We start from the raw sequence: 25,422 nt of genomic DNA, 5'->3' as shown, positions 1-25,422 counted from the left end.
CCCAAGTCTGTCTTCCATATAACTACTAGACTCATCTTGTTAAAACCTTTCAGAGCAAGTCATTCCTTTGCTTAAAAGCCTCCAATGGCATCCCCCCCCCAAAAAAAGCCTCCAATGGCATCCCAATTCATCCCAAGTAAAAGCCAAGGTCTCGATAGTAGCTACACAGCCCTTCACAATCTGGCCCCCCACTATCTCCCTGACTTCATCTTGAACCTCATCCCCAACCTACTGCTCTCTTACCTTTACTCACCCTGCCCTCCTTACAACTCCTGGAACGTACCACATATGCTTCTGCCTTGAGATCTTCACTCTGCCTGTTCCTTGACTTGGAAGCCTCTTCCTGCAGATATGCATGTGGCTCCCCACTCACTTCCTTCCGCTTTTTGTTCAAACGTCACCTCACCAGAGCCAACATCCTTGACCACGCTATATAAAACAGCGCCCCCCCTCCCGCAACCTTGCACTGTCACTCTCTGTTCTTTTCCTTTTTCATAGTCCTTACACCTGACGTGTCATATTTTATTTGTTTACAGTCTGCATCCTACAGCAGAATGTAAATTCCAGGAGAGTAGGAATATTACCTATTTTCTTTATGGCTGAATCTCCATTGGCTACAAGAGGCTGGGCACATAGTGGGGGCTCCATAAATATTTAATAAATTTTCCTTGAGATTAAAAACTAGACTCCTTAGTGTGAGCTTCTGAGCTCTTCCAACCTAGTCCTCACCTTATTTCTGCAGCCTCAGCTCTAGCTTCTCTTCCCCTTGTACACCATGATTCAGTGTGCAGAACACTTACACCTCCTTGAAAAAAAAGATCTCTTTCTCTTCTGCAAGTGCTGCTTCAAAATGTTCAGCCTTCCCTCCTCTGCCTGCTAACACTCTCCCACAAAGACTCACTCAAGTTCTCTCCTCAGGGGCTCCATTTCTACCTCCAGGTCTAGGCTAACCCCCGCCCCCCAGCTCCCCTCCCTAGGCCTCTCTTCAGCACAGCTCATAAGACACTACCTTATGGCAACTGTTACCTATTGTTCACTGTGCTTCTAGAGGGTCAAGACCTTGTCTCAGGCACCTTCGAATCTCCACTGGCCAGAACCATTTTGGTACATAATGGACAGTCAGTGGTCTGCAAGATTAAATAGGTAAAATGTACTCTGAGATCCTTGGTGTGAGTTAGCCACTCTGAATCAAATCAACTTTAGGGCATCTAATGCAGGTCACACCTCAGACTGTAATAAAATGATCCAGTGATGTCTTGTAAACACTGCTTACCCTTCTTCCAGATTTAACTGGACCTCATAATCAACACCTTTTAAAAACTAACAAGAAGTATTAAATGTTCCCCTTCCTCATGCTGACATAAAGAGGACCTTGGCCAAATGATGGAGCCCAAAGCAAAGAACTGGAAACAGCACATACTAAGTTAAGAAGTTAAGTGTGTAATATCCTTGGGCAAATCACAGACCTCCTGGAGATCCAATTTTCTCATCTATAACATGGATTCCCTGAACTGAAGAAATAAGAGTTTTAAGAGCAGAAGGGTGGAAGAGTACATCCAGAAAGGAAATGTCCAACTATAAAAAGACACGCTCCTGCAACTCTAGCATATACCATCCCTGCAGGAGAAATCCCCTAAAACTATAACTCAGGAAACTTTGTAGTTTTGCAACTTTGCAAAGCTCAAAACCAGAGCCTGGAAGCTAATGAGTAAAAATAATCTAGTTATTTAAATCACATATTTTTAAATACTGTATTTATACTACAAGTAACATTTTTATTTATTAATTTAACTATTGTATATAATATTTAATTTTTATGTTATATACAATTATAGTAATATAAAAACTACCCCCCTCTAAGACCAAGTTACTTTAACCAGTTAGAATACATTAAATTTACTGGGATACAGTGTGGCATTTTCACTCAAGTACTCGGTGCTCTATGATACTGGACAATAACAGTTTGGTAAGCTGAGAGTTAACAGCATCCCTAACAAGTGCGTACAGAGAGAAGTAACATGATTACTGTTAACCTTCACACACATACACAGATGCCCTACTGACGCTAATGGCATCACCATCTACAGTATCCCAACTGGAAACCTGGACCTTACCCTTGACTCTTCATTTTTCCTTTATGCCGTAGAATCACCAACAGCCTCAAAAATGTCTCCTACATTCAGTCCCTTCCCTTCACCTTTCAAACCCAGCTTAAATCCTCCCTTGCCAACAATGCCATTGGGCCAGGCAATGGCCTAATGGTCTAGATCTATGTTGTCTAATATGGTAGCCACTTGCCACATGTGAATACTGAGCACTAGTAATGTGGCTAGTCCAAATTAGGACGTTAAGTATAAAACACTGGATTTCAAAGACTTAGTACCAAAAAAAAAAATAAAACATCTCATTAATAATTTTAAAATATTTATTCATGTAGAAATGATAAGATTTTGGCTATATGAGGTTAAATAGTATGCATTACTAAAATTAACTTCCCCTGTTTCTTTCTACATTGTGGCTACTAGAAAATTTAAAATTATCCATGTAGCTTATGCTTGTTTTGGACGACACTGTTCTAGGTTGTTCCAGATCTCCACCTCAGGCCATTCTCTCTAGGTGACAGAATCATCTTTCTCTTAAATTCTGCCTGCTGCCACATACCCCATGCTTCTGACAAGTGGACTCTTTGCTCTGATTACATCATTCTCTTCCATGTTTCCTTGCCTTTGTACATCCTATTCTGACCATCATGTACTTTCTTCCCTCAGCTCTACAGGATAAATTCCAAGTCATCCTTCTAGAACCAGTTCAATGGTCCCTTCCCTTCTGAAGCTTTTCCAGATCCCTGCCACCTTTAGTATTGGGTCCACATCTCAATTTCAGAACTATAGCTATATTTTCATGTTTTTCTCCCTCAACAATTTCTCAAACTCCTTTTCATTTCAGTGTTTCCAAAACTAAGCATGTTGGAATTTTCCACAATCACAGAGGCAATTTGGAAAAACTGGTCATGCATGAAGGGCCCTACCAGGCAACATTTAAAAGCTCCTTACATGATTCATTATAAAAAAGCAACAACTAACATTTATTGAGCATTCACCGCAGGGCACGCACCCCCTCGCTAAATTTTCTCACTGAAGCCTTACTGCCACCCCACAGGAAGCAGGTACCTTCTCCTGACTGGTTCTGAAGCGTGACCCTGGTTAAGAATACCACCCGGCACAGAGCAGGCATTCTAAAAATGTCTGCTGAGTGAATGAGTAGAGTCTGGGTAATTCTTACCAAAGGAAAATGAGGAGTCATTTTGAGGATTAAAAAAAAATTACAGATTAGTGAATTCTATTCTTGGATTATAAATAGTAGGGGCAAATGGCAAAACGATGGCATTAACAGCCAAATCTAAAAGCTGGCTCCTCTTAAATACTGGCTGAACAAAAAAACCTCTGACAAATATACTAAAAGAAGAAATAAAAAAATAAGTCAATTTAAAAATAAGGGGAGGGACTTCCCTGGTGGCACAGTAGTTAAGAATCCACCTGCCAATGCAGGGGACACGGGTTCGATCCCTGGTCCGGGAAGATCCCACATGCTGCAGAGCAACTAAGTCCGTGTGCCACAACTACTGAAGCCTGTGCACCTAGAGCCTGCGCTCTGCAACAAGAAAAGCCACCACAGTGAGAAGCCCGCACAACGCAACGAAGAGTAACCCCCGCTCACCACAACTAGAGAAAGCCCGCACACAGCGACGAAGACCCAACACAGCCAAAAATAAATAAATAAATAATAAATTAAAAAATAATGATAAAATTAAAATTAAATTAAAATTAAAATAAGGGGATAAACCAGTAAAATACCTAGCAGTGTGTTAAGAAATGTGAAAGATCTTAGTGAAGTGGATAATTTTTAAATCCTAAATCACCAAAGTTGACACAAAAAAGGAGAGAAAATAATTGAGGAAGAAACAGAGAAAACTGTTCCCAAGTCATCCTCTTTATAAAAATCCTGGATCGAAATGTTTTATAGGCAAATTCTTTCAAAAGACAGAAAAAGATGAAAAGCAATCTGAATGTTTCTACAAATTAAGGATAAGCATGCCATCAAAACCTGCCAAAGATCTCTCTCGGAAAAAAAAATTTTTTTTAAATTATCTATTGTAACCAATGGGATTTTATCCCAGTATTATTTGTAATAGCAGAAACTTCAGAAGCAACCTAAATGTCCTCTGAGAAATGGTTAAATAAATTTTAGTATATCATACAAAGCATTATAATACAACCATAAAAGTGATTTAAAAGAACAAAAGAAAAATCCTCATAAAAATGAGATGAAATTTAAAATGTTGTCATTGAGGGGACTTCCCTGGTGGTCCAGAGGTTAAGAGTTTGCCTTCCAATGCAGGGGACCCAGGTTCGATCCCTGGTTGGGGAACTAAGATCCCACATGCCATGGGGCAAATAAGCCCGCGTGCCACAACTACTGAGCCCACGTGCCACAACTACTGAAGCCCGCACTCTACAGCCCGTGAGTCACAACTGCTGAGCCCACATGCCACAACTTCTGAAGCCCATGTGCCTGGAGCCCATGCTCTACAACAGGAGAAGCCACTGCAAGGAGAAGGCCACACACTGCAACAAAGGGTGGCCCCCGCTTGCTGCAACTAGAGAAGGCCTGCGCACAGCGAAAGTCACACTGTTTCATTCAATTGCTTTATCAGAAAATTAGCATCACTGCAACTGGAAAAATTACATTTTTGCTATGTGACGAGCAGAAAATGCAGAAAGTATAAAATCACTGCCTGGGGCTAAGTGGTTATTAATGTTCGCTCATGTGACACCCACTTACTGTGTGTGTACTTTGGAGCAAAGGATGAAAGGAGTCAGGTGGCCCTTCTCTAGAAGAGCAGAAAGCCCAGTACAAGACGGATGGGTAAGCACACCACTCCATATGACATGAGACACTACTGTGACAAGTGTACATAGGTGCTACAGGAATGCACAAGAGAGGCACTTGACCTTACCCAAGGGAAGGAGGGTCTGAGCTGAAGCTTAAAGACCAGCACCAGTCAGCTCAGGAAGAGGTTAAGAAAGGGGACCTCCGTATGGAGGGAGCTTGAATATCCCTGGCCACAAACATCCTGACCTGGTTCAGCAAGTGGCTTGGTTTCCCTGGAGCATCTCATCTGAGTTTGTGACCTGAGCCAGCTTTTGCTGGGTCTGTTCAATTCTGATGACCGAACCACAGAGCTCTCTTGGGATCTGAAGTCAATAGAGACCAGGGCCTGGTCCCTCTGCATTTCCTCCCCTTCAAGATAGAACACCAAGAAACCTGGTCTCCATAAGCAGCTTTTTCTTATAAAACTTTCCCCATTTCTTACTTTTCTGGTGGCTTCAACTTTAAGAATGGTTAAAAAAAAAAAAAAGAAAAAAAAAGAAAAAAAAAAGAATGGTAAACACCTTTTCAAAATCCTAACTAAGGGCTTCCCTGATGGCGCAGTGGTTGAGGGTCTGCCTGCTAATGCAGGGGACACGGGTTCGAGCCCTGGTCTGGGAGGATCCCACATGCCGCGGAGCAACTGGGCCCGCGAGCCACAGCTACTGAGCCTGCGCGTCTGGAGCCTGTGCTCCACAACAGGAGAGGCCATGATGGTGAGAGGCCCGCGCACTGCGATGAGGAGTGGCCCCCGCTTGCCACAGCTGGAGAAAGCCCTCGCACAGAAATGAAGACCCAACACAGCAAAAATAAATATAAATAAATTAATAAACTCCTACCCCCAACATCTTCTTAAAAAAAAAATCCTAACTAAAAACATAGTACACATATAACAAAAAAAAAGAATGCATAGTTGTTTACACAGCTATAGTTACTAACAATCCATAGAATCCAAGGATTTTGGGGGTATTCCGCCCGGCCCATCTCTGCTCCCATTCCCCTCCCACTGTGAGACCACTTTAGGTATTTGTTAGCTAAGCCCTGGGAGAAGGTCTCAACCACAGGAGTCCCAACTTTCAAACTCTTGCTCCTGCACATCATTCACAGCCATCTTTAAAACTAAGAAACTGTACAGTTCCCTGCTCAAAATCATTGGCTCAAGCTACAAAAGCCTCCTTGCAGCTCCTTGAATACACCAGACACACATCCCACTGTTCCCTCTACCCAGAACACTCTCCCCCAGACCTGAATGTTGTTAACTCCCACACTTCCTTCAAGTCTGCTCAGATGGTATCATCTCAATAAGGATAAGGCTTACCCTGACCACCCTATTTAAACTGCACTCCTTGGACTTCCCTCGTGGCCCAGTGGTTAAGAATACGCCTGCCAATGCAGGGGACATGGGTTCGATCCCTGGTCCAGGAAGATCCCACATGCTGTGGAGCAACAAAGCCCGTGCACCACAACTACTGAGCCCGTGTGCTGCAACTACTGAAGCCCACGTACCCTAGAGCCCAGGCGCCGCAACTACGAAAGCCCGCATGCCTAGAGCCCATGCTCCACAACAAGAGAAGCCACCGCAATGAGAAGCCCGTGCACCGCAACGAAGAGTAACCCCCGCTTGCCACAACTACAGAAAGCCTGCATGCAGCCACGAAGACCCAACGCAGCAGACATAAATGAATGAATAAATAAATAGCACTGCTACCACAAGCCCCCAGTTCCCTACTCAATCCCCCTTATCCTTCTCTACCTTTTATCTTTTTTTTTTTTTTTTTTTTGCGTTACGCAGGCCTCTCACGTCGCGGAGCACAGGCTCCAGATGCGCAGACTCACCGGCCATGGCCCACAGGCCTAGCCGCTCCGCAGCATATGGGATCTTCCCGGATCGGGGCACGAATCCGTGTCCCCTGCATCAGCAGGCGGACTCTCAACCACTGTGCCACCAGGGAAGTCCTACCTTTTATCTTTTTTCTAGGGTACTGATGCCTTCTAGGATATCATACAATTTCCTTACTTATTTGCCTCTTCCTTCTAAGATGTAAGCTCCAAGAGAGCAAAGACCATTATAAATTTTGTCCACTAATGTATACCAACCACCTAGAAAAGTGTCTTAACACTTCATAGGGGTTCAATGACTATCTGCTGAATGAATGTATGAATGAATGAATGGATTACCAAGGCCAAAGAGAAAAAAGTCCAAACGCCCTTGTATTCTCATCTACGCAGTGCCTGCAGCCCACACCCACTGTCACACAGGACAATGGTTTCGGATATAGGCCCCTCATCTTCTTGCCTCCCAACCCCTGACCCACAGTCAATCAGCTCTACCCCCACACCCTTCATTTTCACCGGCTCAGACCCTGCCCCTGTTCAAAGGTGAAATCTCCACTGATTCTTCCCACAGGCAGAATTTCCTCTCCCTTCTGCACTCACAGCAGTCACTGGATCTCTGCAGCAACACTTGACACCACCTTTCTGGTGCTATACTTCTGCATGAGGCTGTCCTCCCCCACTAAATTAACTTCCTGGATAAGTAGTCACATGACTCAACTGCTCATCTTTTGCATTCCTCTGAGGGCCAGGCTCAGAGAAGGGGAACCACTGACAAAGGGAAATTTCTGCCTGAAAAGCCCCATTTGTAGGGCCAGTGTTCTGTTCTGTCCTGTCCTCCATCCCCAGTCATTATCTGCAGCCTAAGTCAGGTAACCCAAGTGAACACTGTCAGGCCATTCCATGAGAATATAACTGAGTGCTTTTGGGAACACAGCTTTAAAAGTGAAGTTTAAAGAGGTCCCTAAAGTTCACTGTTCAGAACACAGATTCATTTTCACATCAAAAGGCAACTCCCACCCCCACGCTGCGGAAATGATCAACACCCCTATGAGGTGTTAAGTGAGTTAAGTCATCTGAATTCTCAAAACCTACTGAGGAAACACTTTATACGGAAAGGTGCTGATGACAGTGATTTGCTCTGGCTCTCCTCAAACAAAACAACTGTTTTGTTCTAGTACTGTTACTTGTCTTACTCCTTAAAGCTCACCCCTGTAAAACAAAAACATATAACAAGAAGTAAAAAAATATAAAGGCATTATATGCTGTGTTTAATTTACTGTGAACTGCTTTTAAAGAACATTGGTATTTTTACCTGATTTGTCTCACACCGTAGCAACTAGAATCTGTGATTTTTCCTTAATTGTAAAGAGTGTGGATTAAAATACCATCTGAACTTTGTTATATTTTCACTGATAAGAGTCTGTAAATCAATGGGTAAGCTCAGAGTTGTGATGCTTCTAGAAAACGCCTCCTGTCTCACAAGAATAAATGGGTTCACAAATCAGCGTTATGTTAATTAAGTTGAAGGCCGGACATCTGGGGACGTGCATTATTATACCTCTGTTAAAGCAGAAAAAAACATGTAAAGCTACGGGACACGTCCTCCCTTGTTGTTTTCCTCCTTGCCCGGGAAGAGCCCATCTCCAGGCTCTTCCTAGGCAAGTTCAGACCAGGCTTCTTTGGTCCCTTAAGGTCTCTCTATGGCCCCTGGGTCAGAAGCTAGGGCTCCTCTCTCCTTCACTCACAGTCACTTTCCCCTCTACAGTTTTCTATTCTGTCACCCGACCCTCTAGATTCCTAATGGACAGAGTTCAAGGAATTGGCTTGGCCCTCAGGATTCTCAACACTGACGCTTCCTAATACATCCACTCTTAACTCCTCCCACAAGACCACCCCGCCCTGGTCCCCCTCCTCCCTACCAGCCCTCCTTTGGGGAAGCCCTTTCCCCCCAGCTCTGGACACCTTGGTTTTGCAAGGCTAGGAGGCTCCGAGGGGGCAAGCAAGCCAGAAAGGAAGGTCGCTCAAGCAGTGAACAATGACTACTCCAAATACGCCCCGGGGTAGGAACGGGCTGCTCACCTGCGGCCTGGCCGTCGGAGGCCTTGGGGCCATTCCTGCGTCGCCGGGCCCGGCTCCTAGACAGGGTCTGGGGAGAGAGGAGAGGGCCCCCTCAGCCAGCTGTAACTGCCAACCAGCCCGCGCCCCGCCAGGCCCGGCCCGCCTCCGCCCCGCAGCCACTTCTCCACGGTAGAGAGATGAGGCGGTGCGCGGGCCCTGGCTGGGCCTGCCTCCCCAAAACTAAACGCTCACCGCCTCCTAGACACCCTCCTCCGGCCACGCCCAGTCCCACCCGCAGGATGGTGGGCGCGGCCGAACGCTCACGCGCAAAGCCCGTGGGAGGTGCCGCCCCAACCCGCGCACTCGGAATCACCGCCTCCTGGGGACTACGGATTTCGAGACCTCAGGCCCACCCAGGGCTCGGGCCGGCTCCTCCAGTCCCCGGTGCCGGTTCAGTCCTCTGCAACTCTGAAGTCCGAGGGGCGGCCTTCGCCGCACCTGGGCCGGACAATGGCTGCAGCGGCGGGGCAAAGCCGGAAGTGCGCCTGCGCATGCGGAGCCTTTCTCCCGTAACCGCCGGGCCGCGGCGGGCGCGCTAGTACACTTCCCAGCGGCCACCGCGCATGGGTCCCACGGAGGCTGCCTGGTAGGACGCTTAGCTTTCCGAGGCGCCCCAGTGGGGACCGCTATCCGGGCCCAACGGGTCGGAGGGTGGGGCTTGAGTACTCCTGCGTCCGCTTATTCCAGTAACAGTCACTGAGCGTCTTCTCTGTGCCAGGGGCGTGTTGCTAGAGGCGGGATACTGCGGTAGATCGGGCAGGAAAGATCCTGCTTTCTGGGAGCGAGTATGCACTCCTGTAGACGAGGCTGACAAAAAAAAACCGTAAACATATCAACAAGATAATTTCACGTACTGACTTCAGCTGTAGGAATAAGACAGTGAAGGGAGTGGGGCAACGTTGCCTCTTCTATGCCGTCTTCATCCGTGGGTCACTACCAAAGGTTTGGACACTGACTCCCCAGACCACATATATAGAATATTACGGCCAAGATACTTGATGAAATAGTTGATACTACAGAAAGAAAAAAACAAAAAACCTTCAGATGAATCCGTAGCCTCCCGAACAGTATTCAAAAGCAAACTGTGCCACTGCCATGTTATTTCATTACTTGGTATCCTATTGCTCAGGATTTTGTACTTGGGGAAATAAATAAATGATGGAAATTTCAACTCAAAGAATTAGATTTATATAATTATGGGTTTTTTTTTTTTTTTTTGCGGTACGCGGGCCTCTCACTGTCGTGGTCTCTCCCGTTACGGAGCACAGGCTCCGGACGCGCAGGCTCAGCGGCCATGGCTCACGGGCCCAGCCACTCCGTGGCATGTGGGATCCTCCCAGATCGGGGCACGAGCCCGCGTCCCCTGCATTGGCAGGCGGACTCTCAACCACTGCGCCACCAGGGAAGCTCTATAACTACGTTTTATATATCACAAATAGTCTAAAAACTTCCTAGAGTTACACTTGATTTTTTAACATTAGAGTATCACATATTCACATGGTAGAAAATGATTGCAAGTAAATGTTCTTTTTGTTACATGCTTTATCAAAAGGATGGACATTAAAAAAAAATAATGCTTTCCACCACTGCCGCCTGAATATGATGCTGTGGAACAAACAGAAGGCATCATTCAGAAATATGAATGAGTGGTCTAAGGAGGCCTCTCTGAAGCAGGAACTCAGTAGACTGAGACCTAATGAGGCAACTGCTGGAACATGAGGGAGAAAAGAATTCCAGGCTGAAGGAACTGACGGTGCCAAAGCCCCGCGGTGGAAACAAACGATGTGTTTTAGAAACTGATGCCTAATGTAGCTGTAGCAGAGTGAGGGGGAGGGAGAGTAAGTGACATAGAGGTAGGACAGGTAGGCTGGGGTTTGATGGAGCAAAGGTTTTTAGAGGCTGTGATAAGGAGTGTGGATTTTACTTTGAATGTGATGGGAACCACTGGGTTAGCAGGAGCAATGGGTCATTTACTACTATGAGGGGATAAGAGAAAATTTCCCTGTTGTCCCAGAATTGGAAACCAGGACTCAGAGCTGAGATTAAATTCTTCTGCGTTCAAAAGAGAGACAAAATGGCGTTTTTCACAGAACTAGAAAAAATAATTCTAAAATTTGTATGGAAATACAAAAGACCCCAAATAGCCAAAACAATCTTGAGAAAGAAGAGCAGAGCTGGAGGTATCACACTCCCCCTGATTTCAAGCTACAGTCATCAAAACAGTATTGGCACAAAAACAGACACATACATCAATGGAACAGAACAGAGAGCCCAGAAATGAACCCTCACTTATATGGGCAATTAATTTATGACAAAGGAAACAAGAATATAAAATGGGGAAAAGACAGCCTGTTTGATAAATAGTGTTGGGAAAACTGGACAGCTACATGCAAAAGAGTCAAACCAGATAATCTCTCACACCATGCACAAAAATAAATTCAAAATGGATTAAAGGCTTAAATGTAAAACCTGAAATCGTAAAACTTCTAGAAGAAAACATAGGCAGTACTCTCTTTGACATAGGTTCTAGTAACATATATTTTTTGGATATGTCTCCCCAGGCAAGGGAGAGTAAAGCAAAAATAAATAAATGGGGCTACATCAAACTAAAAAGCTTTTGCCCAGTGCAGGAAATATCAATAAAATAAAAAGACCACCTACTGAATGGGAGAAGATACTTGTAAATGATATATCCAATAAGAGGTTAGTATCCAAAATATACAGAGAACTCGTACAATTCAACATCAAAAAACCAAACAACCAAATTTTAAAAATGGGCAGAGGATCTGAATAGACATTTTTCCAAAGAAGACATACAGATGGCCAACAGACACATGAAAATGCTGTCTGTTGAAAATGAGTGATGCTCAACATCACTAATCATCAAGGAAATGAACATCAAAACCACAATGAGGTATCACCTCACAGCTGTGAGAATGGCTATTATAAAAAAGACAAATGACAACTGTTAGTGAGGACACTGAGAAAAGGGAACCCTCATGCACTGTTGGTAGGAATGTAAAGTGCTGCAGCCACTATGAAAAACAGTTGGAGATTTTTCAAAAAATTAAAAATAGAACTACCATGATCCAGCAATTTCACTCCTGGGTATTTATCCAAGGAAAACAAAAAACACTAATTAGAAAAGACATTTGTACCCTTATGTTCATTGCAGCATTATCTACAATGGCCAAGATATGGAAGCAACCTAAGTGCCCATCAACAGATGAATGGATAAAAATGTGGTATATATACAATAGAATATTAGCCATAAAAAAGAATGAAATCTTACCATTTTTGACAACATCGATGGACCTAGAGGGTACTATGCTAAGTGAAATAAGTCAGAGAAAGACAAATACTGTATGATATCACTTGCATGTGGAATCTTAAAAACAAAACAAATGAACAAACATAAAACAGAAACAGAGTTATAGATACAGAGAACAAACAGGTGGTTACCAGAGGAGAAGGGGAGGGGGGAAGAATAGGTAAGGAAGATTAAGAGGTACAAACTTCCAGTCCCAAAATAAATGAGCCACAGGTATAAAATGTACAGTGTGGGGAATATAGTCAATAACAAAGTAATATCTTTGGGGTGATGTAACTAGATTTATGTGGCGATCATTTGAAATGTATAGAAAAAAATCACTATGTTGTATAAGAGGAACTAACATAGTGTTGTAGGTCAATTATACTTCAAAACCGAATAAAAAACATACAAACAAACTCAGAAAAAGAGATCATATTTGTAGTTACCAGAGGCAGGGGGTAGGGGGAGAGGAATTGGATGAAGACAGTCAAAAAGATACAAACTTCCAGTTATAAGTAAGTACTAGGGATGTAATGTACAACAATGAGCCGTATAATGAACACAGCTGTATGTTGTATATGAAAGTTGTTAAGAGAGTAAATCCTGAGTTCTCATCATAAAATCTTATTTCTATTCTTTCATTTTGCATCTATATGAGATGACAGATGTTCACTAAACTTATTGTGATGATCATTTCATGATGTAAGTCCAAATATTATGCTGTATACCTTAAACTTATACTGTGCTGTATGTCAATTATTTCTCAATACAACTGGAAGAAAAAGACAAAAAATTTGGGGCTAGACACCCTCAGGTCTTACAGAAGCAGACCGTGTTCTAAATTTGCCCTGCTTCTATTAACCATTGCCTCAACACCACCCCTCTTTCCCAGGCTGTATAAGGAGACTAGGATGGGAAAGAAAAGGAAGAATTCTTCAGAATAGCAAGCCCTCCACCTAGTGGAGAATGCGAGGTTCTACCCTCACACCAAGATAAGTGTGAGAAAGAAAACAGAGAGCACCCAGAAGAAGAGGAGGGTTTATAAACTACCCCAAGGCCTCCCCAAAGCAAGGGAAAGGGGAGTTAAAGAACAGGCTGAGTGTAAGAAGAGTAGCCTGAATTTTCATTATTTGTGTAGTAAGTGGATGCAGTGGAAAACGACTGGGCTTTAGCCCCCAGGGGAGGTGGGGGATGGGTGCAGCTCACCACAGTTAGAGGCTGTGTAATTACATGGGTATGAGAAGAAGCTGAGGAGGTTAGAAGAGGTTGAAGCAGAGCCAGATCTCCCAAGTCTGGTATTGGTGGGTTTCCTCTAAAGAACTCACAAATGCACCCCCCATTTCTGCCAGTGTGACTTCATAACTTTAATGCTGGATGAAATATTTTAAAAATCTTTTTAAATGGATTGATGAGTTAGAAAATTGGTGAGGAATACACAGAGCCAAAAATGAAGCAAAACTGATAGAGTGGTAGACAGATCACTGAAAACTAGTTCTCACCTGGAAATCATTTGCCAAATGAAGCAAACTTGAGCTTTATTTTTCATGGTCCTGTAAGCACAGGGGCCAGGTGATGAAACTCAAATCCCACCCAAAGTAGGATATCTAATAGGAGACACATACACACACACACACACCCCAATTCAAATTGGGACTCCAAGGGTGAACACCCTCCTGGTGGAGACTGCAAGGTAAATTGCCTGTTTCAAACCTTGGCAATGAGTGGAAGAGGTAGAAAATGTTTCCCCTGAGAATTTCTAACCACAAGCTGGTTCCCATGTGGATTTGCAACCTGAATTCACAGTCCCTGGGTGCTCTAAAAAACTGCAAGCTAAAATTTTAGTTAATATTGGTCCCAGGTTAATGGTGTTTCCAGGCATCTGGCAGAAGCAAACACAAATCCTGCTTGGAGGAAACTACCTTCCTAAGAAATATGTGTTCACAGTCTTGAATCACGAAACATATATAGAAAACAGGGAACCACGAATGACAGACAGTAGGAAAAAACTGTATAATCAGATTTGTAACAACATCAAATAGAGGGAATTCTCAAACACAGAATTTACTATAATACATCTAATACATTTCAAAAATTATTTTAATAAACTCAAATAGGGGTTGAGTATATGAGTAGAGATCAAGATTGTTAAAATATTATGAAACAGAACTGAATAAGAATCAAGTAGAATTTTTATAAATGAAAAACTACAGTAAGTTAAATTTATTTTTTAAATTAATTTTTGGCTGCGTTGGGTCTTCGTTGCTGCTCATGGGCTTTCTCTAGTTGCGGTGAGCAGGGGCTATTCGTTGCGGTGCGTGGGCATCTCATTGCAGTGGCTTCTTTTGTTGCAGAGCACGGGCTCTAGGCGTGCGGGCTTCAGTAGCTGTGGCATGCGGTCTCAGTAGTTGTGGCTTGCGGGCTCTAAAGCACAGGCTCACTAGTTGTGACGCATGGGCTTAGTTGCTATGTGGCATGTGGGATCCTCCCAGACCAGGGCTCAAACCTGTGTCCCTTGCATTGGCAGGTGGATTCTTAACCACTGCGCCACCAGGGAAGTCCCAGTAAGTTAAATTTAAAACTTCACACACAGAGTTAACAGCAGATTAGGCATAGCTGGAGAGAAAACCAGTGAACAGTGAACAGAAGCTAGACCTCAGGAAATTATCCACAAAAGGACAAAGAGAAGGAAAAGATGAAAAAAGCAGAGAGTTATAATATATCTAACTGTGTTCCAGAAGAAGAAAAGAAGGGGACTGAGGTAATATTTGAAAAGATAAAGGATGAGAATTTTCTGAACTGATGAAAGATACAAACCTACAGATTCTGGAATACCAACATCCCAAGCCAGATAAATAAAAAGAAATATATGCTTAGACATATCATAGTGAAACCGAAAAACACCAAAGAAGATCTTAAAAGTAGTGAGAGAAAAGACAGATTACCTTTGAAAGAATGAGGTGTGTATAGAGATGTCACTCATCACAAGGTCCAGGGCTCAGAAGGGATCTCTGAGAAATAGGAGGGAGACCCGAGCTGGGCTGGAGCTGAGTGTGCGTATGCCTTCAGCACTCAAGAGCAGTAGAATAGCAAAATGGTGCAAAGATACGTTTATTCATTTTTAACCTAAGATTTTAAAATTTCCAATTGTCCATTTCAAGGATCATTTATAAAACCTGAGAAGGGACCAACTGGAGATTTTGGGGGCAAAGCCCCTTGATTCACACCGCTCTGGTGGTTAGCTTGGATTTCTGCATAGACAGATTAACAGAAGGATGAACACACTTGGGAGGAATCACTGGCTCCTCCTCACAGTTCTGAAATGCCGCACCGAACCAGAGCCACCCCTAACCCTCCTCCTGAACCAGCTCACCTAAGGTCTGGGTGCACCACAGATGGGCGACGTAACTGGTGCCTGTCAGCTGACTGCCGCTCCGGAGGTCCCACCGGGCTCTGAGCCCTGGGGAGGAAGCCGAACCCGCTGAGGAATGGGGGGATGGTCCGCGGGGAGTCCAAGAGCAGCCTCACACAGCTCTGGACGCCGTTCCTGGGTCCCAGGCGCAGTCCCCTTCCTTCATCTGGAGGTCAGCCCTCTGGATGGAAGAGTCGGGGCACCTCTCAGGGGAAGCGCGGCCCTACGCTGCCAGGCTCTGCTGCTGAAGGTCAGGGGGCGGTTGTGGACTGGCCGCAAAGCGCAGACATCCGAGTGGCCAGTTTCCTCAAGCAGGTCTGCACTTTCGGGTTGACCACAGCGCCCGCTGGCCCTAACAAGCCTCCCAGCCAATCAAGAACCACATTCTTCTCCGCGCCCTCCTGTCTCCATGACAACCGCCTCAGCATCTGCTCCACACCCGCAGTCCTACTGCTGAAAAGACAGACTTGAAGGTCCAGTCCAGGTTCCCGGCACGCGGGCCGGGCCAGGGAGATCAGCGGGGGCCTCCAGGTACCCTAGTGGTACCCCAAAGCCTCTTCACACCCCGCAAGCTGGTGGGCGGGAGGCTGCCCCTCTGTTTGGGGAGCAGAAGATGCGAGACTCAGCAGAACTTTGTCTTTAGCAGGGCAAAGGCTAAATATTTTCCATGTTACCTGCTCTGTCTTTTAATGCCCACTTGGACTTGACTTTCAGCTCCTCACTCGGCCCGCCATGGGTCCAGGTTTCTGGCTGGGTCCTCTCCCATAACACAAGAATATCCAAGTTCCAGTCACTTTAAAACGTTCGTTAAAATGTTCCACCCGCTGGGTTCCACGAAAACTCCTCGTGAGGGGAGACGGGACCCGGCGAAAGTAGCTCGCTCAAATCCGACCCTGTTAAGCCAAAGAACCAGCGATTCCCGGAGCAACAAGGAACTCGGGTCGCCTGTCTTCTGGGCACACTCGAGCCAGGAGGACAAGACGGGGCGCTGAGTGGGGGTTGCGTAGCTTCAGCCCTCCATTGAGAGATCTTTGGCTAAGCTTCGAGTGGGACTCTGGGGAAGCGAGTCTCAGCGCTCGGGTCCTCCTCTTCAAATATGACCAAAGCACCTGCTTCAATTTGGAGCTTCCAGGGCGTCCTTCGGCAGAGCGCTGGGCTCGAGCGCCACCTGCCTGCCACTACGACCCTCTACTGCTGTAAAGTTATCGGCATAACAATAACTCAGATCCTGGCAGTTTTCACCTGGCTAGGTGCTTTACATACACTATATCAACTGAATTTAACAACCTATGAAGTATTCTCATCCCAATTTTACATGTGAGGAAACAGGTTCAGAGAATTTAAGAAACTTGCCAAGGTCACTCAGCTACCAAGTGTCAGATCCTGGATTCAAGTGGCCTCTTGTCTCAGGCATGCTCTTGACTCTGTGCATATATCCTCCTATGTTACAGTTGAGTTCCTGGTGATCCTGTTCCAAGGGCCCTCCAATGGGTTCTTCTGCCTGCCTCTGACACTGTAGGCTCAGCACAGCTTTTCCCCAGAGCTCATGCCCCTCTGTGGACCACCCACCCACTAGTCTTCAGGCCAGAGCCTGGCTGGCACTGAGACTCACCTGATGATCACTGTGCATGCAGGCCACCACACTGGCACTTTGAACTGTACCACCAAGTTGTTTCCTTATTTCTAATAGATTCAGGGGCTGTTTTCATTAATATGCTAGGGACTCCCCTGGTGGTCCAGTGGGTAAGACTCTGCACTCCCAATGCAGGGGGCCCGGGTTCGATCCCTGGTGGGGCAACTAGATCCCGCATGCATGCCGTAACTAAGAGTCCGCATGCTGCAACTAAGAAGCCCATATGCCACAATTAAGGCCTGGTGAAGCCTGAATAAATAAATGAATAAATTTTTAAAATGTTACCCCATTTAACATGCTGTAATGGACATCTTTTCTCCCCCTCTGCCCAACATCCCTTCCCTCATATCTCAGTAACAGCATCCCCTTTCTTTGAGAGAAGTTCTTCTCCCTCTTCTATGAAGGGATGGGAGATGGGGGATGGGAGAAGGGGATGGGAAAGGGGAATGAGAGAGAAAACAAGAAAGAGAATTTTGTCTGTGTGATTCCTACATTAGCTGGACGTGTGTGCAGCTCTATCCCCGCTGTTCCATAGTTTGATCACATGCACCAATAATGTCCTTTTTGTCCTATGCCAGTTTAAAATGGCTTCTCTGACTCTTGTAACTAGAGTCCTAGATGATACATTACGCTAACCACCTCCAAACTCAAAACATTCAAAACAGAATAAAGCTACTCACTAGTACAGTTTTTATTAAAATTCTTATTTTGAGGTAATTATAGACTCACAAGAACGTACAAAAAGTAGTACAGAGAGGTTCCATGTACCCAGTATCCAGCTGCCCCCATAATGGCATTTTATGTAACTATAACACATTATCAAAACCAGAGAAGTGATATTGGCACAATACAATTAACTAGTCTACAAACCTTACTTAGATTTTACCTATTTTGCATGTATTTTTTAATGTCCTAAGTGTATAATTCTATGGCACTTTATCATTTGTATAGAATAATACAACCATCACCACATTCAAGACACAAAGCTACCATCACCACAAAAGAACTCCCTGTGCTGTCATAGTGATACCTGCCTCGCTCCCTTCTCTAATCCATGACAACCACTGGTCTGTTCTCCATCTCTATACTTTTGTAATTTCTAGAATGTTATATAAATGGAATAACAGAGTATGTGACCTTTTGAGATTGGCCTATTTTTCCACTCAGAATAATGCCCTTGAAGTCCATCTAAGTTGTTGTGTGTATTAATAGTTGATTTCTTTTTATTGCTGAGTACTATTATATTGTATGGATGTACCAGTTAGTCTCTGGTGCAATCTAATGAAAGTTCTTCCCTCAGACATACAGGGTAGGGAAGGTAGAAAAGGGAAAAACTGGACACTCAGTCCCCCAGACACACATAGTGAGTTGTGAGCATCTGGGGCCTTGTCACAGACACCCCATGGTGACATCTGATAAGGTTTGATCTTGGTCAGTTTCTTGACCATTACTGACCCTGCCAGCCCACGCTCAAGTCAAGCTTGAAGCCTCCACAAGCCCCCAAACTGTTTTAAATTCAACAAAAGTTCACTGAGCACCTACAGCTCAAATTTTCTGAGCCCCTGCTGCTCCAGATATGCATACACACATGTGTGTTTAAAACATTTTAAATTAAAAAATGGTAATAAAAAAATTAGAGCACATTGCCAGATTGGTCTTTGGTCATTTGCATACTTTTCTTCCTTTTTTTCACCAGTTTCTCTTCAGCTCTATTTACAGGACTGCTGTTGTGTGGTCTCCAGCAACTGTCTTTCCCTCTCTGGGTTTCTATTTCATCTTTAAAATGAAGGATCTGGTTTGGCTGATCCAAAACCCCATTTTATTTTTCTTCCACAACTGCTATGCCTGGCTCAACCGGCAAAAGTGTGACTTGGGTGGAGGTGAGAAAACATTAAAGTCACCTGGGTCCTTCGTCCTTGCCTGGAGCTGATGGCCACAGACCCGCGAGCATTCGCAACACCCTGCTTGGGCGTTCTCCTTACCTCCCTGCCAGAGTCTAGGGATAACTCAGCAGCTGGCTCTGCGGTTACCATGGCTACCCGCCAGGTGGCTTAGCCTCTGTTTCCCCCTAGCGGACATTCCGGACACCTACAGCTCTGTCATTTTTCCCTTGGGCGGCGTGTTCCGCAGGCAGCTCTGTCCAAAGAGGCGGCTTTCGTACAGGCCCCTCTCTGCTAGGCCCCGTCCTGAGCCTTGGCTTCAGCGGGCCCGCTCCCCGTCCCGCCGGTCCAACCATTCCGGCTTCTCTGCCCTGGGGCCATGTTTCTCTGGCTTTGCTGCCCAGGCCCAATAACCCTAACCACTCACCCCTCCCAGCCAGAGTTCTGGGAATAAGAAGGGCTGTTACCCAGGGCACTTCCAGAATCCCTCTAAAAGTGCAAAAGTTCGATGTGATATGAACTAAAACACTCTTCCCTTGGTCAGACTCCACCCTCCGACCCAGCCAACAGCCCTTAATTCAGACCTCAGCTTCTGGAACCGCTTTTCCGGATGGACTTTGTCCATCCTTAGGATGGGATCCCATAGACAGGACAGCCTGGCCAGGATCCAGAGAGGCACCAGTGTAGTCGGGGCACCACCAGAGCTGGGCATGGCAGCTTCAGTTGGGAGATGGGCAGGCATACAGACAAACGAACCCAACATGGGGCTGGGGTGGGCCGTGACAAGGATGGTGGCACAGGGTGTGCTGGGAGCATGCGTGGGGAAGGGGGACTCACCCCAGCCTGAGCCAGAAAAACTTCTTGGGGGATGCGATGTCTCAGTTGAAGCTCCAAGGATGAATAGGCACTGTGGGCTGCAGTAGAAATTTCAGCGATAGTAATAGTGGACTGGGAGGTCTTCAGTGCATGCCTTCCTCAGGGTGTTATTTCTCATCAGGGTCCATGGATCCTGTGTCTCTTCTTTGTCCTCTTCCTCTTCTCACCCTGCCCCTCTCCCTGGGCAATCTCCTCCAGCCCCATGATTATAATCAGCACCGCTTTGCTACATGTGGTCCATTCTACCTTGTCACACGCAGTCCCTTCTACCTGGACTTCCCTTGACTTACATGCCTAGCTGGGGAACCCATCTTTCAAGACCCACCTTGATATTCACTCCTTTTTGGAATTTTTGGCCTTTTCAGAACCAACCTTTCAATCATGCTTTCATTCTACAAACTTCTATTGAGCATCAAGTATTAGGTCCAGAATGTGTCCCTACCCTGTAACTTTCTGTTCACTTGTCTGTCACCCCAACTGACCAGGATCTCCTGAGGGCAGGAGTAGGCAAGACTGTGTCTTTTGTCTTCTTAATCCTCAGGTTTTAAGATTCACTCCCTGAATGAATGGATGGATAGGTGAAATGAATTTAAGTACAGCTTCTCCTTGTAAAACAACCAAAAACACTCCAGTTAGCAGAGCTGGCACTCTCTGACTCCCAGTTCTGTCTCCTGACATTGCCCCAAAAGAATCTGGCCATATGTTATTAAATTAAAGTGAATTAAAATTTTCTTGAAATAACCACAGACTCCCCCGCTCCCCTAAGCCTGCAATGACCAGATTACATCTCCTCCAGGCACAGAAGTTTGACATTTCATTGCAAAGTCATTTTCTTCTCATTTCCTTATGTTGCTAAAATATTCTATTTCTCTTCACTTCCCCTTTGTGTTCTCATTACTCACATTTAGTTAAATTTATCTGCTGCCACTTAATCATCTGAGATAGGCTTGCTGGTGTGGACATCCTTAGGGCACTGCCTTCCAGACCATTTGTCTCCTCCGGGGCCACTCTGAAAACAGGACCCAGATCCCTGCCCCAGGGCTTCTGGGCTGACCCTCAGACCCTAGGTTTGTGCCCAAGACAACTCTGACTCGGGTCCTCCCTCCCTCCTACACCTACTGCCTTCCTTTCCCCAGCTTTCTCATCTTCTCTTTCCTGGGGCATGTTTTTCATTCTGCCTCCAATCCTGGCACCTCCTGAAACCCCTTTGGTCACCCTGAGCAAGGGGTCTCACAGTTCAGCTCTCATTGGGCTCCCTGAGTAGGTCCTTAACAGGACAGCATATCCAGCAGGGCAGCCAATGTGGGGGTTGTTTGGTGCCTGCTTGGGACACTGCCACATCCACCATGTTTCTGTGGCTGTCCGGGACACCTTTCTTCTCACCTGCTCACCTACCCTCATAATGTAGGGGTGGGGAGTATTCTTTTCCCTGGAGACAGTTGGCAAAGACCAGGAAGGCAATTTTGGCTTGGAGTGGAATCCCAGTTTCTCTTCTCAATAACTGTGTCACTTAGGGACCTGGGATTGCCCTTGGGACTTAGGGCTTAGAACTGCTTAGGACAGGGGCAGTGAAGGCCCAGTGGCCACAGAGCCCTTTCCTCAGCCCTGGGAGGCAGGATCAGGAGCCCGGGATGGCTGCCATTTACTGGGCATTTGCAGTGTGCTGGGCTCTGTGGGCATATCTGGAGAGTTGGTGCTGTGAATCTCCTCTTCCCAGGAGGATAGTGAAGGATGCTTGCTCCTCACCTCAAGCTTGGGGAAAGGAGCTTCTGTGAGACCACGCAGAAAGCTCAAGACATGTCCTTTGGAGCTTCAGGGACACAGTGAACTGGGGCGACTCATGCCAGAGAAATCCTGATGGCAGGAGACAGGCTGGCCAGATGGCTTAGCAGTGCAGCTAGGAGAGCAGCCGCGTCGGGATCCGCCTGCATGCCCAGAGATCAGGGGGGCAAAGGAGGAGCGAACACTTCCAGAGGATGAGAGGTGGCTGCTGACATGAGAGAGCCAGCATGGGGTTGTCTTATAGCCTGATCAAGAAAGCCTACAGGAGGAACAAAAAGACATCAGCCAAGGGGTGAAGAAGGGGTCAGTAGGCGATTTAGCTTAGATTTCATCCAGAGGCTATAGGGAAAACGTAGCTCCATAAGTACATTTAAAGGACAAAGGGAGACAAAGAGAAACTGTTTTATAGTTAGTTCTATTTTATGAGTCATGTTTGTAGGGCTGTGCATAAATTACCTTACTTTTTTCTTTAATGAAATGTACTTCATTCTTGTGGCAATTCAAAACATATTCATCTTTCTAGAACAAGATCGTATCTCCAGTCTACACTCATCTACATTTTCTATGATCTCTGGTTGCATCTAGGTTAAAAAGATCTATTATCTTTATTATTTCTGAAATAGTTTATGCCCTCGAACTCTTATCTCAATTTTCACAGCAACCCTGGAAGGGAAGGGCTCCTGTTAGCCCTGTTCTACTTTTGAGGATCAGAAATTCAGAACAGGGCTCAAGGGTACACAGGAGTAAGTGGCAGAGTCAAAGTTTACTTGGAAAAGTCAGGCCTGGTTGGGGTGCCAATAGGGGAGGAGGGGCTTCCCCAGCCCTCCCCCAAATCTCTGTCCCCACCCCCATTATCAAGTATGGGCAGCTGTTGTTTAGATGCCCTCCGAGGAGGTTCTGGGGCGGGGGGGGCTTCCTGACAAACGCCAGTGGCCCTGGCTGCCCAGGACCTTGACAAGAGTGCACGAGCCACTCTGTCCCCTGGAGACCCCCAAGAAGGAGCCAGAAGGGGGTCTCCTTGGTTAATAGTGGCTCTCAAGCTACTGGATCAAGTGTCATGACTAGAATTAGTGAACCCAGAGTCATGCTTGTGTGAGTTCAGGTTTTGGGGGGAGCAGGAGCCAAGGGTTCATCTGCAGAGAAGGGGGTGCCCAGAGCTAGAAGATGGGTGAGCAGCCCCAGGTCCAGCACCATGGAGGTGCTGCCTGTGACTGGACAGTTCCCAGGAGGCCTGGAGGGCTCTCACAGTTGGCTCCAGCTCAGGATTTCCCTGGATCCCTGCAGGGACACAACTCCCCCTTGTAACCTTGGCTGTTGATGGTTCTATTCTGACATCAATACATCCCCAACTAAGAAACTCTAAGAAACTGGATTTCACGAAAAACGTACAATTCCCTGCATGCACTGACCCACACCAGATTCCTCCTTTCTTAATGCCACTTACTTATCACTACTATGTCTCCAAGAATGCTACATACTCCCAAGAAGACCACCAGCCCTGCCTTGGTCTCCTAGCCTCCTTCCTGCCATATTGTTTCTTTGGAATAGATGGAGAAAAATGGGAAGACTGGCCTGAAATCAAGCCCCTTGATTTCACGTGGCTGTTGCTTGCAGTAGGAACAGAATGAAGTCCCATGGGTTTTTCTCAGCCCAACCACATCTGCCCGGCAGGTCAGAGGAGATGTCTGCCAGGGGCTCAGATGCAGCTGACGTCAGACTGGTTCTGAAGGAGGGGTCTTGCATTTCACCCCTTACTGGGACTTCACGGGTGACTTAACGTGACTCTGGTAGAGGCCACACCGAGGACCCAGTGGGTGTTACTTTGAATCAGAAGCTCCTCTTTCATTTTTTCCAATGAGGAGGTTTCAGCAGGTGTTGAAGAGCCTGAGGCAGTAGAGGGTGAGATGCACTAAGCAGCATGTGTCTGGCATCTAATTTGATTTGACTTGTTTTCCTGGCCATGCGAACCTGCAGCCAGGAATAAAAAGCACAGGCTGCGGGGGTGACAGCTCCCTGCCTTGTGTCCTTAGCTCCCTCCAGCCCAAGGGCTCACTCTACAGCCACAGGGCCATGTGAAGGGAGCATGGCCAAGGACTCCTGCCAGGCATACACAGCATGGCAGATTGGTTTTGATTATGTTTGAAAAGCCCCAGAAAAATCTCTTTCCCAAACTTTCTACAATCAGGCAAGGAGGTGATTTATTAAGCATGGGTCAGACTGGGCCAGCTCTCCTGGTTGGCTAAAATTGGCCTAAAAAATAAATTGTGGTTGTCAGATCCATTAAATTAAATGATTCAAATACTACTGTAGCTGATTAAAGAACTTTATTCAATTTCCTCTTGACCACATGCTCTTCTGTGAGGGCAAGAGAGATACTGTTTCTGGAAGAATTGCAATGTTCGGAGACTGTTGATCTAATCTAATGGATGATGTTTATTAAATATGGTTCCTTCTCCCTTGTTTGATGAAAGGTGAGACTAAAGAGGGAAGAGGAAATGACTTACTGTTTGTTTTACTATGAATGACCCTCCCTCTGCCAGGCCTCTAGGTAGGAGCCTCCACAGTGAACCAAGCTGGGTGGCTGAAGAATTTTAAGGATCCTTAAAAGACCTCTAGGCAACAATAACAAAGGTCAACAAATGAAACTCAAGCATGAGTAAACAGATAAAAATAATTAATGAATCTGGGACTCTAGCAGACAGTCTAATAGTGGTGCCTGCATCACCCAGGGCACTGGTGGGAGAGACAGCCTTGTGCCGGCCCCCTTAGTGCCTTCCCTTCTTGGCCCCACTGATTGGATCAGGAGGGGACCATGACCCAAAGCAACCAATCCAGAGACACATGATGTGCTGTGGCACAAAATAGGTGAGTGAGCTTGGGAACATGAATGAAGAAGTCCAGCAATGAGGCAGTTAGCAGCTGGTGCAGGCACGGAAAGGAGGAAAGGGAGAGGTCAGGAGATGTTCAGATCAATAGTGTGTTCAGATACATGAAAGCAGAAACTAGCGGGAAACAGAAGCTAGGAGACAGGGAAAGGAAACTCAGAGTTAAGGAGATACAAAGGAGCTGTTGGTCAGGAGAGAGAAGAGAGCAAAGCAAGCTCAGAGAGAGACTGTGTGACCCTGGGAGAGACATGGAGAAGAAACCAGTGACCCCAGAGTGGCCCTTACTCTCACCTGCCCTCTGTGCCAAGTTCTGGCCCAGTTTGCGCTCATCTTGAAAACCCCTTCATAAGCTGGTCTAAGCAGGACTCAAAAGAGCCCAGGTGGACACAAGAATCAACAGAAGTATTCAGCACTGAACAAAAGAGCAGTTCACCATATGAAACATAAGCAATTTTTAGAGGTGATTCATCTAATCAAAGGGATGTGATGAGGCCACACCAGTGGGGAAGGGAATGGCCTTTCGGCCACAGCAAGAAAAGTGGCAGGCACTGGGAAAGAACTGGGTTCGCCTCCTCCGGGGCCACCTGGTCTCCCTTTGACCTTACTCTGGGCTTCTGTCTCTGGAGGAAAGTAGGCCATGCAGATAACAGTCATGGCCTGGCCCTTCTACCCCAGGGCAACAGACAGGGAGCTCACTGAAGGGAAGTTCACTTCTGAATTCTAGGTGCCGCCAAGATCTAGTGAAGCAGAGAGACCACAGA

General features: G+C 46.0%; 1 protein-coding gene across 6 annotated transcripts in view; it reads right to left on the bottom strand.

Moving 5' to 3' along the window:
- The window catches only part of ZFP90 (ZFP90 zinc finger protein), a 97,047-nt gene that overhangs the window by 11,460 nt on the left and 60,165 nt on the right, over positions 1-25,422 (bottom strand). Inside the window, exons 6-8 of one of the 6 annotated variants that reach the window (XM_067718586.1) lie at positions 19,956-20,032; positions 9,237-9,690; positions 8,845-8,911 (exon numbers count right to left, since the gene is read on the bottom strand). In XM_067718586.1, coding sequence (XP_067574687.1) covers positions 8,845-8,911; positions 9,237-9,376 — 207 coding nt within the window. In that variant the 5' untranslated portion in view covers positions 9,377-9,690; positions 19,956-20,032. Of the gene's footprint in view, positions 1-8,844; positions 8,912-9,075; positions 9,095-9,186; positions 10,066-19,955; positions 20,033-25,422 lie in introns of those variants that run through there. The other 5 variants (XM_067718580.1, XM_067718585.1, XM_067718582.1 and 2 more) reach the window with 5 other exon arrangements.

The sequence above is a fragment of the Pseudorca crassidens genome, chromosome 20, assembly GCF_039906515.1.
Source record: "Pseudorca crassidens isolate mPseCra1 chromosome 20, mPseCra1.hap1, whole genome shotgun sequence".
Classification (NCBI taxonomy): Eukaryota; Metazoa; Chordata; class Mammalia; order Artiodactyla; family Delphinidae; genus Pseudorca; species Pseudorca crassidens.
This window is presented reverse-complemented; position numbering and strand designations above follow the sequence as displayed.